Source organism: Dendrobates tinctorius, unplaced genomic scaffold, assembly GCF_039654945.1.
Source record: "Dendrobates tinctorius isolate UK_male_01 unplaced genomic scaffold, ASM3965494v1 ptg000197l, whole genome shotgun sequence".
Lineage (NCBI taxonomy): Eukaryota > Metazoa > Chordata > Amphibia > Anura > Dendrobatidae > Dendrobates > Dendrobates tinctorius.
This window is the reverse complement of record NW_027361864.1, coordinates 5,017,811-5,033,973: the sequence shown is the minus strand read 5'-3', so window position 1 is coordinate 5,033,973 and position 16,163 is coordinate 5,017,811. Positions and strand designations below refer to the sequence as shown.

The 16,163-nt window shown below is 46.2% G+C and overlaps 3 protein-coding genes across 5 annotated transcripts in view; 1 reads left to right on the top strand and 2 right to left on the bottom strand.

The window, feature by feature from the left end:
• The window catches only part of KIF24 (kinesin family member 24), a 52,775-nt gene extending 46,841 nt beyond the window's left edge, over positions 1-5,934 (bottom strand). The window contains exon 1 of the mRNA XM_073553166.1: positions 5,849-5,934. The gene's annotated coding sequence lies outside the window, so the exon portion shown is untranslated. The remainder of the gene's footprint in view (positions 1-5,848) is intronic.
• A 27-nt stretch (positions 5,935-5,961) lies between these two features.
• Positions 5,962-10,097, top strand: NUDT2 (nudix hydrolase 2). 3 transcript variants are annotated; one of them, XM_073553170.1, is made up of 3 exons: positions 5,962-6,053; positions 6,758-6,883; positions 9,688-10,097. In XM_073553170.1, the coding sequence occupies exons 1-3, from the start codon at positions 6,029-6,031 to the stop codon at positions 10,005-10,007; spliced, it is 471 nt and encodes a 156-aa protein (XP_073409271.1). In that variant the 5' UTR covers positions 5,962-6,028; the 3' UTR covers positions 10,008-10,097. The 3 variants fall into 3 exon arrangements, with proteins under 3 accessions (XP_073409271.1, XP_073409270.1, XP_073409272.1); XM_073553169.1 differs by lacking the exon at positions 5,962-6,053 and adding an exon at positions 6,071-6,244; XM_073553171.1 differs by lacking the exon at positions 5,962-6,053 and adding an exon at positions 6,464-6,605.
• Positions 10,098-11,975: 1,878 nt separating this feature from the next.
• The window catches only part of LOC141056388 (uncharacterized), a 93,407-nt gene continuing 89,219 nt past the window's right edge, over positions 11,976-16,163 (bottom strand). The window contains exon 6 of the mRNA XM_073553168.1: positions 11,976-13,934. Coding sequence (XP_073409269.1) covers positions 13,916-13,934 — 19 coding nt within the window. The 3' untranslated portion in view covers positions 11,976-13,915. The remainder of the gene's footprint in view (positions 13,935-16,163) is intronic.

The window sequence follows — 16,163 nt, the reverse complement described above, 5'->3', positions numbered from 1 at the left end:
GGGAGAAGTTGCTCTTGGAGGACATTTTGGTACCATTCTTTATTCATGGCTGTGTTTTTAGGCAAGACTGAGAGAGAGCCCATTCCCTTGGCTGAGAAGCCACCCCACACATGAATGGTTTCAGGATGCTTGACAGTTGGCATGAGACAAGACTGGTGGTAGCGCTCACCTCGTCTTCTCCGAATAAGCCGTTTTCCAGATGTCCCAAACAATCGAAAAGGGGATTCATCAGAGAAAATGACTTTACCCCAGTCCTCAGCAGTCCACTCCCTCTACCTCTTGCAGAATATCAGCCTGTCCATGATGTTTTTTCTGGAGAGAAGTGGCTTCTTTGCTGCCCTCCTTGAGACCAGGCCTTGCTCCAAGAGTCTCCGCCTCACAGTGCGTGCAGATGCACTCACACCTGCCTGCTGCCATTCCTGAGCAAGCTCTGCACTGCTGGTAGCCCGATCCCGCAGCTGAAACACTTTTAAGAGACGGTCCTGGAGCTTGCTGGTCTTAATTGGGCGCCCTGGAGCCTTTTTGGCAACAAGGGAACCTCTCTCCTTGAAGTTCTTGATGATGCGATAGATTGTTGACTGAGGTGCAATCTTTCTAGCTGCGATACTCTTCCCTGTTAGGCCATTTTTGTGCAGTGCAATGATGACTGCACGTGTTTCTTTAGAGATAACCATGGTTAACAGAAGAGAAACAATGATGCCAAGCACCAGCCTCCTTTTAAAGTGCCCAGTGGTGTCATTCTTACTTAATCATGACAGATTGATCTCCAGCCCTGTCCTCATCAACACCCACACCTGTGTTAATGGAGCAATCACTGAAACGATGTTAGCTGGTCCTTTTAAGGCAGGGCTGCAATGATGTTGAAATGTGTTTTGGGGGATAAAGTTAATTTTCTAGGCAAGTATTGACTTTGCAAGTAATTGCTGTTAAGCTGATCACTCTTTATAACATTCTGGAGTAAATGCAAATTGCCATTAGAAAAAATGAAGCAGTAGACTTTGTAAAAATTAATATTTGCGTCATTCTCAAAACTTTTGGCCATGACTGTAATGTATGTACACAGTGACTGCACCAGCAGAATAGTGAGTGCAGCTCTGGGGTATAATACAGGATGTAACTCAGGATCAGTACAGGATCAGTAATGTAATGTATGTACACAGTGACTGCACCAGCAGAATAGTGAGTGCAGCTCTGGAGTATAATGCAGGATGTAACTCAGGATCAGTAATGTAATGTATGTACACAGTGACTGCACCAGCAGAACAGTGAGTGCAGCTCTGGAGTATAATACAGGATGTAACTCAGGATCAGTAATATAATGTATCTACACAGTGAGTGTACCAGCAGCTGCTCCTGGCTACTGAAGGTCGAGACCCTGATCATATAAGAGGGGTGAGGGTTATTGGAGTAGTGTAAAAATACACCCTGACAAGCTAAAACAGTAGATCTTCCCGTGTTGCATGTCACACAGCAAGACAGCTGTCCCCCACCCACACCCTGGCATCATCAATATTAATAGGACGATTCTGTGGGCATTGAGAGGACATAGGGAACTGTCTTGTACCGACATTTAGTGACTGTAAAGAGCAGACTTGGCCGGTCCCCACAGCAGCACATAGTATTTCAGAAGAGCTCTGTGCTGCTAACACTGCAGGGATGGGGCAGAGAGCACATTATACCCCTGTGCAATGTAAAGGGCTGAAGCCCTGATGACCGACATGTCCATACAGTGAAGGACCGTGACAGGCAATAAAGGGAACACCCGCTGAATATAGGGCAGGGAAGCGCTGACACCAGTGTTTGAAGAAAATGAAAGCAGGTTATGGATGTTGTCAGTGGTCAGTGATAGATGAGATGAAAGGGAAGATGTTCCAGCGCTGCCCGGTCCTGTAACACACCCATCTCCTGCGCAGAGATGCCAGGCTGCGGGCGCGGGGCTCAGGTACCACATCCGGCACACACAGGGCAGTGCGCTCCTCACCATACACAGCTGCCTATTTCAGTGCTCCTATAATAACTTGCTAATCCGGGAAGATCACAGCTGATATCGGGGACAGCTGTCTGCTGGCAGCAACTGTACGAGCCCTGCCCACCGCTCCCGCAGGACGACCACGGGCACAAGTGGGCTTAATGCAAAAAGCAATGAAGGAGACACTGGCCTTTTCTGCAGCAGAAACTCGGAAAGAAAGCACAAAAAAAAAAAAAAAAAATATTCTCGGCAACTTTTTAGCTTTCCCATTGATTTGTGCTCTGAGGGTGTGTGCACACGCTGCGGATTCTGCTGCGGTTCCGCAGCAGATTTGGCCGCTGCGGGTCCGCAGCAGTTTTTGCTGCGGTGTACAGTGCCATTATTCCCTATGGGAATACAAAACCGCAGTGCAGACGGTGCGGATTTTTCCCACGCGGTTTTTAAACCGCAGAAAGAATTGACATGTCAATTATTTCTGTGGATTCTGCTGCGGTTTGAGGAGATGAAAAACCGCAGGGCAAAACCGCAGAGCAATCCGCAGGTAAAACCGCAGGTATTTTTACCTGCGGATTTTACAAAATCTGCACGGCCAAATCCGCACTCCAATCCGCAGCGTGTGCACATACCCTAAGTAATCTAAAAACTGCTTCTAAAAGACCTGGTTTTTGGCAGAGTTTTGTAAGAACACTTCGTCTTTGAGGAGCTTTCTATAATTTTTTAGTACGATCTTTGATCCATATTTAATTGGGAATGTAACAATAGTGGGTTTATTTACGCCCTTCCCCATGAAAAACCTCACAAAGCATAAAAAAAACGCATGCATGTTTGGCCACAATTTACACAACGGAAAAAAAAAAGTGAACAGATTTCAAGCAGATTCTGGCATTTAATCGGAAGTAGAATCCCCATTAAAAAAATAAATAAATCTGTGTGGACATACTCCAAAGCCCCCCTCTTATAGGAAACTTAAAATTTATTTTTTTTTTTACTAAGAACACATTGTTTTTTCTGTTTTTTTATGCTACTTTAATGTGGTTTTGATGTGTTTTTTGAGTATTTTTTTGAGGCACTCTCTTACTTTAACAATCGAGTATTTTTGGCACATTTCACCTGCAGAAAACCACCCCCAAAAAAAGCAAACACATCAAAAGTAGCAATAACGTCATTAATTCTTGCGTTTTGCCACGATTTACACACAGAAAATGCACCAAAGGATTCACGTAACGTGTTTTGTTTTTTGTTTTAAACGCGAGTTAATAAACGCACCCGGGAATTGAAAGCTGCGGGTGCACCATAGGCAGGTTTTCTGAGGTCAATGAATGGGAAGCTTGTGGCGAACGGATATGAAGTAGGGTTTTTGTATCTAGATATTGCCACAGAATCCACCCCCCAAAAATATGAGTGAACCAACCCCAGACGCTGGAGATCCCCGCATCCACCTGCCCATCAGAGACTGTCCGCACTGCATGGACGCAGAGGGGTCCATATAAAGTCCAATGGACGGAGGCTTACAGCCCGACCGGTCCACGAGCCCCTCATCATTCCTATGCATGAGATACAAGTCATATGAGTGCTAGAAAATGTCATCAGGAACGGCCATGGGATGAAAGTTTCTGCTGACAGCCCGACACCTTGTAAAGCCATTATTGGATCACTCCCGATCATCAGAGGATAATCCGATGATGAATAATGACGAAGAGGACACTGGTCTGTGAGTAAGGACCTACAACTACTCATTAATACGTGGACACGCCAGCTTTGATGCTAGTATTAAACTTCATTGCGCTTAGGATATTATCATCCGGCTCCTACATTACAGAAGGCCTATTAGGGCAATACATTCAGGTGCAGAGTACGGCTGCGGGCCACGACAGGACCTCTGCAGTTAAAAGGGTTTCCCTAGAACAAAGTTCATTTTAGTCAACATTTTAATCAATAGATCTTGGAATAATAATAATTTCCACAATAGGATGTGTTTAAATAAAATATTCCTGTGCTGAGATAATCTTATAAATGTGCCGCTGCTATGTACTGTGTAATGGTCGTGTCCGACCGTGCAGGGGCATGGTCTGATCATACATCTCCTGGGCAGATGTCCGTGGTCATTGGTTGCAGAGCTGTGGTGTATACAGCAGCTCTGCACAATCCTATACACACAGACTCTACAGCACACAATATACCCCTCTGTATGACCCTACAGAGCAAGCACAACAGTATACAGGAGCTTACAGTGCACATGGATCCTCAGCGGAAGATAAAGCACCCTGGGGTATATACATATGCAGAGCACAATGTATACAACCCTGTATGTGCTCCACAAAAACTATGGGGTCCCCAGCACAGTGCCCCAATGCCTCCCCAGCACAGTGCCTCCTATGCCTCCTCTCTCTCCCCCCAGCACAGTGCCTCCTATGCCTCCTCTCTCTCCCCCCAGCACAGTGCCTCCTATGCCTCCTCTCTCTCCCCCCAGCACAGTGCCTCCTATGCCTCCTCTCTCTCCCCCCAGCACAGTGCCTCCTATGCCTCCTCTCTCTCCCCCCAGCACAGTGCCTCCTATCTCTCCCCCAGCACAGTGCCCCAATGCTTCCCCAGCACAGTACTTCCTATGCCTCCTCTCTCCCCCAGCACAGTGCCTCCTATGCCTCCTCTCGCTCCCACCACAGTGCCTCCTATGCCTCCTCTCCCCCAGCACAGTGCCTCCTATGCCTCCTCTCCCCCAGCACAGTGCCTCCTATGCCTCCTCTCCCCCAGCACAGTGCCTCCTATGCCTCTTCTCTCTCCCCAGCACAGAGCCTCCTATGCCTCTTCTCTCTCCCCAGCACAGAGCCTCCTATGCCTCTTCTCTCTCCCCAGCACAGAGCCTCCTATGCCTCTTCTCTCTCCCCAGCACAGAGCCTCCTATGCCTCTTCTCTCTCCCCAGCACAGAGCCTCCTATGCCTCTTCTCTCTCCCCAGCACAGAGCCTCCTATGCCTCTTCTCTCTCCCCAGCACAGAGCCTCCTATGCCTCTTCTCTCTCCCCAGCACAGAGCCTCCTATGCCTCTTCTCTCTCCCCAGCACAGAGCCTCCTATGCCTCTTCTCTCTCCCCAGCACAGAGCCTCCTATGCCTCCTCTCTCCCCCAGCACAGTGCCTCCCCTCCCCCAGCACAGAGCCTCCTATGCCTCCTCTCTCCCCAGCACAGTGCCTCCGCTCCCCCAGCACAGTACCTCCTATGTCCCCCAGCACAGTGCCTCCTATGCCTCCTCTCTCCCCCAGCACAGTGCCTCCTATGCCTCCTCTCTCTCCCAGCACAGTGCCTCCTATGCCTCCTCTCTCTCCCCAGCACAGAGCCTCCTATGCCTCTTCTCTCTCCCCAGCACAGAGCCTCCTATGCCTCCTCTCTCCCCAGCACAGTGCCTCCCCTCCCCCAGCACAGTGCCTCCTATGCCTCCTCTCTCCCCCAGCACAGTGCCTCCTATGCCTCCTCTCTCCCCCAGCACAGTGCCTCCTATGCCTCCTCTCTCTCCCAGCACAGTGCCTCCTATGCCTCCTCTCTCTCCCAGCACAGTGCCTCCTATGCCTCCTCTCTCCCCCAGCACAGTGCCTCCCCTCCCCCAGCACAGTGCCTCCTATGCCTCCTCTCTCCCCCAGCACAGTGCCTCCTATGCCTCCTCTCTCTCCCAGCACAGTGCCTCCTATGCCTCCTCTCCCCCAGCACAGTGTCTCCTCTCTCCCCCATCACAGTGCCTCCTATGCCTCCTCTCTCTCCCAGCACAGTGCCTCTTCTCCCCACTATGCTGCCCCTACATCTGCACGCGGAGCCCCTGTACCACACCGCCTTGCGCCCTGTTCTCACACGCAGGCCGTGGCGGTTCTCTTGCTGTCAGTGTCTCCGTACCTGTCCGGCCGCTCTGCACCGTTCACTCTCCTTCCCCCGCTCTACCACCAACCGTCAGTACTAGTACAGCTGTTCCCGTCTCCATGACAACGCCGCTGCAAGTCAGCCAATCCCCGCGCTCTAGGGGCGGGATATAGTGAAATACACCCACGTGACAGTCGGAATTTCCGGCTGTGCACTATGTGTGCGGACCGGACACGGGGCTGTAAGTTTTCCAGCGCTTCTATCTGTATTGGCGCCGACACTTTCCGACCACAAACGGCGGAGCTGCATCACGTGATACTGCGCCAAAATTTGTTCACTTGCCCACGCGAAAGATGGCCGGCACGGTGCTGTGTCACGTGACACCTGCGGCTCAGTTTCCTGCCGCGCATGCGCAGTTCTGTAATTTCCTGGGTAGGTATGGAAGCTGCTGGGACAGTGTGTAATCTTCTCATAGATAGAGCACTGCTGTCATCCAGGGCGGGAGGATGAGCAGTGTATGGGGAAAGATCCTTTGTGACCCCACAAGGACAGTAATAATGGCTGCTTCTCAGAGTCACGGCTGTAACTGTGAAGACTCCTTTCCGATGTCGCTATGTGTATTTTATGATGTCGCGCACAATTTTGTAATCATTTTTGAAGAATTTGGCGCAAAGAAATATCAACAAATAACAAAAGAAATGTGTTAAGTGATAAACTGCGCCCAAAGCATTAGAATGATGCTCCGATAGGTCCACGCAGCCTGTTTGAAGGGATTGTCCACATTTTATATACGGTGTGTGTTTTTTACAGTGGGGTGTGGGGGAGGGGTTTATATTGCTATAAATGTGTATAAAGTGGGAATGTTGGAGATTTCATGGCTGACGTCTTCATACTGAGGTGCGGGCGTTCGTCTCGCCTCCCTGAATAATCGGTATTGTTGTGCAGGGACCATGGCGCTGAGGGCCTGCGGTCTGATTATCTTCAGAAGGATCCCGGAGGCCTCTGCCGGCGACGTCGAGTTTCTCCTCCTTCAGACGTCCTATGGGACACATCACTGGACCCCTCCCAAAGGTAAGAACGTCGGACGGAGAAAGATCGGGAGAGCTGAGGGAAAGGAGAGTCCAATACATATAGTGCTGGCTGAACGTTACCGGGCAGGAGAATCAGGGCGGTTTCTATTCATGTCGGCGGCACATGCACCACTAGCAGTTGCTCCGGCTGTAGAGGATGAGCAGACTCCTCTGCAGGTTTTGGGTGACGTGTTTGCTTTGTAGTGACAATCCGCAGCTATCTGCTAACAAAGAACATATAGTTCAGACATTTTGGGGGTTTTTTTACCCTTAAAATACTTTGTTGGCCCAGAGATAATCGGCTCCACACGCCATCGTCAGCTGTCCGGTCCCCATTTCACTGAACGAGTGCACGTTCTCTTGGGATTGCAGTGCCGTGGGGACGATGACCGGGGGCCGACCATTGATCTCTCATGGGTTCTTCTAAGACCTAGAGGTACAGGGTGGGCCATTTATATGGATACACCAAAATAATATGGGAATGGTTGGTGATATCATCTTCCTGTTTGTGGCACATTAGTATATGAGAGGGGGGGAAACTTTTCAAGATGGGTGGCGCGGCCATTTTGAAATTGGCCATTTTGGATCCAACTTTATTTTTTCCAATGGGAAGAGGGTCATGAGACACATCAAACTTGTTGAGAATTTCACTAGAAAAACAATGGTGTGCTTGATTTTAACATAACTTTATTCTTTCATGAGGTATTTACAAGTTTATGACCACTTATAAAATGTGTTCAAAGTGCTGCCCATTGTGTTGGATTGTCAATGCAACCCTCTTCTCCCACTCTTGACACTGATAGACTAGCATTTCTTCTGCGGTGTTGCTAAGGAGGTCAGATTCCTTGTAGGAATTCTCGGACCTGACACCCATAATGTGGTGGTGCACCATCTTGCTGGAAAAACTCAGGGAACGTGCCATCTTCAGTGCATAAAGAGGGCAACACATCATCATGTGGCAATTTCAGATATCCAGTGGCATTGAGGTTTGCACTGATGAAGAATGGCCCCCCTATCTTTGTACCCCATATACCACAACATACCATCAATTATGGGGGTCAGGTCCGAGCATTCCTACATGAACAGTTTCCTGGAAAGTGGATTGGTCGTCGTGGGCCAGTTGAATGGCCACCAAGGTGTCCCGATCTGACCCCCTTAGACTCTTATCTTTGGGGTCATCTGAAGGCAGTAGTCTATGCTGTGAAGATACGAGATGTGCAGCATCTGAAACAACGGATACTGGAAGCCTGTGCTAGCATTTAATCTGCGGTGTGGCTATCCGTGTGTCAAGAGCGGGAGAAGAGGGTTGCATTGACAATCCAACACAATAGGCAGCACTTTGAACACATTTTACAAGTGATCATAAACTTGTAAATAACTCATGAAAGAATAAAGTTATATTAAAACCAAGCACACCACAGTTTTTCTTGTGAAATTCTCAATAAGTCTGATGTGTCACATGACCCTCTTCACATTGGAAAAAATAAAGTTGGATCCAAAATGGCCGACTTCAAAATGGCCGCCATGGTCACCACCCATCTTGAAAAGTTTCCCCCCTCCCATATACTATTGTGCCACAAACAGGAAGTTGATATCACCAGCCATTCCAATTTTATTTAGGTGTATCCATATAAATGGCCCACCCTGTAGAGTTCTTTTTTGCTGATTGTAAGAGGTTGTCCATTTTAGTAAAAAAAAATAAAATGTACCGTATATACCCTGCGATGGGGAATCCAGAAATACGTGGGGTCTTCTATTCATATCATATTCTCTAATCCAGAGGAAAAAGTGGTTTTAAAGAGTCTTTCTCTTTCACTCATCTCTTTTAAAGGGAACCAGTCAGCAGGATAGGATATCTTTTACATTTACGGTATCTCTTTTACATATCCTATGCACGCCACCCACGTGTTGGCGATCATTGGATGATCAGTAAGTGCACTTACCTATATTTATACTTCCCCTGACGAAGCTAAATGTATTAGCGACACACGTTGGGTCTGGCAGGCGTTGTGGGCTCCGGTTTGTGGCTAGTTTGTTTTGACGTTTTCATTGTCGCTCTTACCCATTTATCCTTTTCCTTTTTAATATTATGATTGTAATGCTTTTGCATCACTCTGCACTTTGCACTTTTCAGCGTTTCACACTATACGGCTGGTCCTGGCACTATAGTGCGGTAGTTTATTCTGCTCCAAAACATTGGCTGCTTCCATACAGTGCATGTCTTGGCACTATAGTGCGGTGTATATTTGATTACTTTCAGATTTGGGTCATTCTTATATGATGTGAATATCAATTCATCACTGTGTGCATATTGTTCATTAGCAATTTTGATCTCATACGTATTTTGTTGTTCATTGCTTTTGAGATCTTTTCCTTGCCACATACATTTTTGAATTGTATTTTATGTATCTTCCTAAACACTTTGTATTGGAGTCCTTTTTGGGATAATTTGTCCCGTATGCTTGTTTATTGATGCTTCTATCATGATCCTCTTTATGTCTGTTGTTTTTAATGTTTTTGGCACTACTGTATTTCAGTAAAGCTTTTTTCACCTTTCATTTTCTTGGAGTGTGCACTATTCCTTTGCGTTACTTTCTCTATGTTGGTCCTACTTTCCTTAGCGCGACAGTTGCACCCCAGTTTACCCACGCTCTATTTTTAGTGGTGCCCATTTACTCTACTCCTCCAGACATTGAACACTTGCTGCCCGGCTATGAGGCTTTCTACACCTTACGATGGATGAGAAGGATGCAGAGTTAAATAAGGAAAGGCGCAAACCAGGTTTTCCCTATTTCTTTATTCCAGGCCATGTTGACCCCGGAGAAGATGACATGACGACGGCGTTACGTGAGACGGAGGAGGAGGCCGGCCTGCTCCCCAACCAGTTCCGTATTGTGGATGGATTCAGGAAGGAATTAAATTACAAGGTCAACAACAAGCCAAAGACCGTGGTGTACTGGCTCGGGGAGCTGGAAGACCGAAGCGTGTCGGTGAAGCTTTCGCACGAGCACCAGGATTTTCGCTGGCTGCGGCTGCAGGAGGCTTGTGCCTACTCCGGCTTCCAGGACATGCAGGAAGCACTGAATGAGGCGTATCAGTTCCTGCAGAGCCACAATAAACCTTGATGTTTCACCTATAGCCTCATCATAAATTATATTTCATATTTTTTTGTCTCATGGTTTTTTAAACCAATATAAAATAAAAAAATAAACCAATTCCTGACCAGGCACATTTTTGGGGTATATAGTAGTTGCTAGTTTTCTCGTTCGGATAGTCAAATAATTTTAACCCTTTGTTTCACGATACATGGGGCATAATATCTGTAATTTCTGTATTTTTTTCTTGTGATGATCAATGTGAAGAAGAATAGGAAACGTGTCTATTTTTTACAATTTTTAAATTGTGTTCCCCTTTTATTAAATTGTTTTATGTATTGTATTTATTTTTTTAAATGGGGGCGGGGCTATAAACAGTGATTTGAACTCTGTTTCTTTTTTTTAGTTTTGTTTTATAATTCTTTTTTTTTTTTCTATTTTATTTTCTTTTTTTATTTATTACACACATTCTTCCCTCTATAAGGTTTTAAAAGGTATCTGGGGGGGAATTTGGACATATTAATACATTCTGTTTATTGCTGATTTCCCCTGGAACTGGTATATTAGCCTCAGTTGCAGGGGAAGTTCAGCCTCCTGCCTGGATAGCAGAACTGACTTGGTCTCCTTGGACCCAGCAGTTATTATTTATTTATATAGCAGCATTGATTCCATAGTGCTGTACATGAGACGGGGTTACTTCAAACTACAAATGTCACTTACAGTAAACAAACTAACAATGACAGACTGATACAGAAGGAAGAGGACTCTGCCCTGTGGGCTTACATTCTACAGGATTATGGGGAAGGAGACAGTAGGTCGAGGATTGCAGTAGCAAATGTGGTGAATAACCGGACGTGTTGGGGCACAGAATTCCAGAAGATGGGGGCTATTCAGGAGAAATCTTGGAGGCGATCGGGTGAGGAGCGAATAACCGTGGAAGAGAGAAGGTGGTCTTGGGAGGACCAGAGATTACATGAGGGAAGATATTGAGAGATTAGTTCGGAAATATACGGAGGAGAAAGGTTATGGATGGCTTTGTAGGTCAGTGTTAGTAGTTTAAACTGGATACGCTAGGAATTTGGTAGCCAGTTAAGGGATTTGCAAAGAGGGGAAGCAGGAGTATAGCGAGGAGAGAGATTAATTAGTCAGGCAGCAGAGTTAAGGACGGACTGGAGAGGTGCGAGAGTGTTAGAAGGTAGGCCACAGAGGAGGATGTTGCAGTAGTTAGGTGGGAGATGATTAGGGCATGCACAATAATTTTGGTAGAGTGATGGTTGAGGAAAGGACAGATTCTGGAAATATTTTTGAGCAGGAGGTGGCGTGAGCTTGGATGTGCGGTTTGAAGGACAGAGCAGAGTCAAGGGTTACTCCGAGGCAGCGGATGTACGGGACAGAGGAAAGTGTGGTTTCATTTATTGTGATAGATCATTTAGGGAAGATATGCGAGATGGAGGAAAGATAATTAGTTCAGATTTGTCCACATTGAACTTGAGGAAGCAAGAGGAGAAGGAGGATATGGCTGATAGACACTCTGGGATTCTGGACAGCATAGAGGTGACGTCTGGGCCAGAGTGGTAGATCTGAGTGTCATCAGCATATGGATGGTACTGGAAGTCATAGGACTTTGAGTTGTCCCAGGCCAAGGGTAAAGATCGAGAAGAGAAGGGGTCCTAGGACAGAGCCTTGAGGGACACCAACAGAGGGGGAAAGGGCTTTGACACCAAAGGAAGAGAGGATCTGCAGTAGGAGGCAGTGGTCAACTGTGTCGAAGGCCAAGGACAGGTCTAGAAGGAGGAGTATAGAGAATTGTCTTAGCTTTGGCTGTAAGTCATTAGTAAGTTTGATCAGGGCAGTCTCAGTGGAATGGTGGGGACGGAAGCCAGATTGTAGGTTGTCCTGTAGCAGTTCCGGTTCTTTCCCTACACCCAATGATCACATGCACATGACTGCACTAGTTCAACAATTGTGTATATGTTAGCAGGTAAGGGGATGCAGAGCAAGGGTTAACAAGAGTGCAGTTTAATTTACAGCAACAAACTCCTTACAAGGAGATAACAGAAAGGGGACAAGCAGGTGAAAACTGTTAATGTGATACAACCCAACAGTCTTGCTATCAAATTCAACTTATTGTGACTCTGCTGTCCTTTATTAGCGTGCAGTCCGATGGATGATGGAATGCCGCCCGCGCACACTTGCGAGAAACTCACGAGTCTTGTGTTTCAATACCTGGCACTGCCGCCGGCACTCGGGACAGGAGCACTCAGCTGCATAGAAATACATGCAGCCGCACACTTCGTTCCCGAGTGCGGGGTATTGAAATGCAAGACTTTTGCGAGTTTCTCACAAGTGTAACCCCGACCTAAGTGTATTTCTTAGGCCGGGGTCACACATGCGAGAAACTCGGACGAGTCTCGCATCTTAGGCACTCAGGAGCGGAGCGTTCAGCTGCATGTATTTCTATGCAGCCACACGCTCCGATCCAAGTGCCGAGTATTAAGATGTGAGACTCGGCCGGGTTTCTTGCATGTGTGATCCCGGCCTTAGGCTATGTGCACACGCCGCGGATTCGCTGCGGTTTTGGCCGCAGCAGTTCTGCAGCAGATAGCATGTTATCCTATGGGATTTACAATTTTCTGTGCACATGCTGCGGATTTTTAACTGCGGAAAAGCTGCGGTTTTGAATCCGCAGAAAGAAATGACATGTCAATTCTTTTCTGCGGATTCTGCTGCGGTTTACCATCTCCTCCATTATAGAGATGATAAACCACAGGGAAAACCGCAGGTAAAACCGCAGGTCATTTTACCTGTGGTTTTACCTGCGGTTCCGCAGATAAAAAATCCGCAGACCAATCCGCAGCGTGTGCACATAGCCTAAGAGTCAACCTCCTGGGTACAGCAGTTTACACCCATGGTTTCCTGAGTACCCCAATGAAGGCTACCAGTAAAAGATTTTGGGATGAGTACCAAAAATCCTCTTATCAATTCTTTGGCACATTTTCTGTACATAAATTATGGCAAAACACTGACTGTTGCTACACCCAAGATTAGAATGAAAGAAAACCCCACTAAAAACGTGCAGAAATCCACAACAAAACAGAGTTTAAAAAAATGTCCTTGGCAAAACACACTATTGCTACACCCCATATTATAGCATTAGCGGAAAAACACCGACAATCATGCTGCAAAAAAGTGCCAAAAACCACAAAATAGCATGAAAAAAATGTAAGTCTTTACAAAACCACACCAAAAGCCAACGTGGACTTTTTAGCCACCAAAATCCACATGACAAAAAATCAAGACATTTTGTTTTCAACATATATAGGCTGTCCCTGTGTACCGGGCGTTCACATGTTCGTACTGGTCTCGTGGCCGCCGTCTTTCCGTTGTAGGAGCCAGATGCTAATTTTATCTATAAATTACATTGTAAGTTATTTAATATTTTCTTTTTTTAAAATTTGACTCTTATGTCCTTGAAAATCCTGAATTCTTCCAGAAGAAAATAAATGTGAGCAGGCGGATATTTCTTTCATGTCTTATCCTGTCTGGACGTATCACTATACGATCTTCTCAAATATCACATTTAAAATGGCAGCGCACCATCTGTTATCAGGGGATTGTTCCAGTTCTTCCAGTGAATGTGACCACCAAAGACACCCGATCCCCACACACTTTGCAAAATATCCACAGAGTTAGAATTATAATCCGGGCAGCCAGGCTCATTCATCTACTCGACATCTGAAATCAAACACTATGTATACTTGCGCACTGAGCGTTTTCCTAAATAGTCTTCGTTAAAAATGTGCTACCATTTTGCAGCTGCAGTGTCTATAAATCCTTTAGTTGTGTAATCTGCAAAAATGTTGCAAATTTGTCAGAACTCCTGCACCCGGTTCTGACAGCTCTCTCTGCTCTCCTCTCCTCTCAGGGTTAGGCCTCCTTCACACGTCCTGGTGATCCCTGTAAAGGAAAAACCAGTACTGGTGAGGTCCATGTCCCAGCGTACTTATGTGGCATCCATGTGCCGTCCGTGTGACACATACCGGCGCCTGTGAATAGAAGAGATCAGGAGACAATGATGGGAGTTGTCATTAGTGTGATACGTACCGGCACCTGGGAAGAAGAGGTACAGTTCATGCTGTTCCCTGTCGCCGGGTGCTGAAGGCAGGTCTCATCATTGTCTACTGCTCCCGCTGAGATCAGTGCAACCAGGAGACAATGATGGGAGTTATATTCAGCAGCAGGTGAATAGAATTGAAAACGCATGAGACCCATGCGTTTTTTTTTGTTTTTTTTTTCTCATGCGTTTTCAATTCTGTTTATAATATACACTGGGTTGGTTGCCTTTATATGTAGATGGTTTGATGGTACTTTTTGCAAGCATATGATTCTTTTTATTAGGGGTTCACATGGAGTTAATTCATCAGGTGCATACTGATTTGTCTTCAGTTCCTAGCGTAGGATATATGGTTGGGAATTTTTAGTATGTGTTCATTATGAGTAAGACTCTGTCGAGTTGAAACGAGTAAATGCCTGTCTTTACCCTGGTTTTTTAACCTGTATCCTGCTTTCGGATTTTTATGAAGATTTCTCAATAAAATTTCTATTTTTAAGTAAGAAGATGTGCTGCAATATTTGGATTTTTGTACTTATGTCAGCTTGTGACATTTCTTAGCACCTTCATCAAAGAACTGCCTCCAACGTGACAAATAAAAAAGGTGAGCTGAATATATTTGTTAATGATGGGAGTTGTATTCAGCAGCAGCTGTGTAACTCCTGTGTATAATAAATAATTAAACAAACAAACAAAAAAAACGGTGTGGGCTCCCACGCAATTTTCATAACCAGCAGGGGGAAAGCCGATTGCTGGGGGCTGATGTTAATAATCTGAGAAAAGGGGCAATATCCTAAAAGCTTCCAATGCTATTAATAACAGCTGTTTGCTTAGCCTTTAATGGTGAATCTACCGGGGATCCCAGAAAAAAATGATGTAGGGTCCCATTATAAATTAAAACCAGCAAAGGCCAAACAGACAGCTGTGGGTTATTATTAATAGCCTCACAAGGGGTCATAGATATTGCCCCTCCAGGCTACCAACATCAGCCTTCAGCTGGTCCAGAAATAGCGCATTCATAAGATGCACCAAATATGGCACCTAACCTCACTCTTCCCACTTGCCCTGTGGTGGTGGCAAATGAGGTAATAGGGTTAGGGTTCATGTCAGCTTTGTATTGTCAGCTTACATCAAGCCCATGGGTTGGTAATGGAGAGGCGTCTATAAGACGCCCATATTACTGACCCCATGGTCATATTATTTACAATATATATATATATATAAACGAGTGTATGTTTGTGTATCGACGATGATGTCAAAATGGTTGCGATGTGTGATGGGTATATGGGCACGGGACTATGGGATGGAGGATGTGTGATGGGTATATGGGCACTGGACTATGGGATGGAGGATGTGTGATGGGTATATGGGCACGGGACTATGGGATGGAGGATATGTATGATGGGTATATGGGCGCAGGACTATGGGATGGAAGATATGTATGATGGGTATATGGGCGCAGGACTATGGGATGGAGAATATGTTTGATGGGTATATGGGCACTGGACTATGGGATGGAGGATGTGTGATGGGTATATGGGCACGGGACTATGGGATGGAGGATGTGTGACGGGTATATGGGCACGGGACTATGGGATGGAGGATGTGTGATGGGTATATGGGCACGGGACTATGGGATGGAGGATATGTATGATGGGTATATGGGTGCGGGACTATGGGATGGAGGATGTGTGATGGGTATATGGGCGCAGGACTATGGGATGGAGGATATGTATGATGGGTATATGGGCGCGGGACTATGGGATGGAGGATGTGTGATGGGTATATGGGCACGGGACTATGGGATGGAGGATGTGTGATGGGTATATGGGCACGGGACTATGGGATGGAGGATAATCATAATTTGTTATAACTAACCACAGTTAGTTACACTCTTCAGCTAGTTGTAAATTAAAAAACACCCAGAATAAAGCCCTTTATTTGAAATAAAAATCCACATCCTGTTTTACCATCTCATTGACGTCACCGCCAATCATCATCATGACTCACAGTGAAGTGAGTGTGGGAACGCAGTTTCAGTGACCTGCGGTATCCACAATGTTGTCACTGCTCGG

Coding starts and splice junctions, on each gene's coding strand:
- NUDT2 (XM_073553169.1), top strand. CDS start 6,166: ATGGCCGGCACGGTGCTGTGTCACGTGACACCTGCGGCTCAGTTTCCT. Junction 6,245..6,757: donor GCAGTTCTGTAATTTCCTGG/GTAGGTATGGAA, acceptor ATTGTTGTGCAG/GGACCATGGCGCTGAGGGCC. Junction 6,884..9,687: donor TCACTGGACCCCTCCCAAAG/GTAAGAACGTCG, acceptor TCTTTATTCCAG/GCCATGTTGACCCCGGAGAA.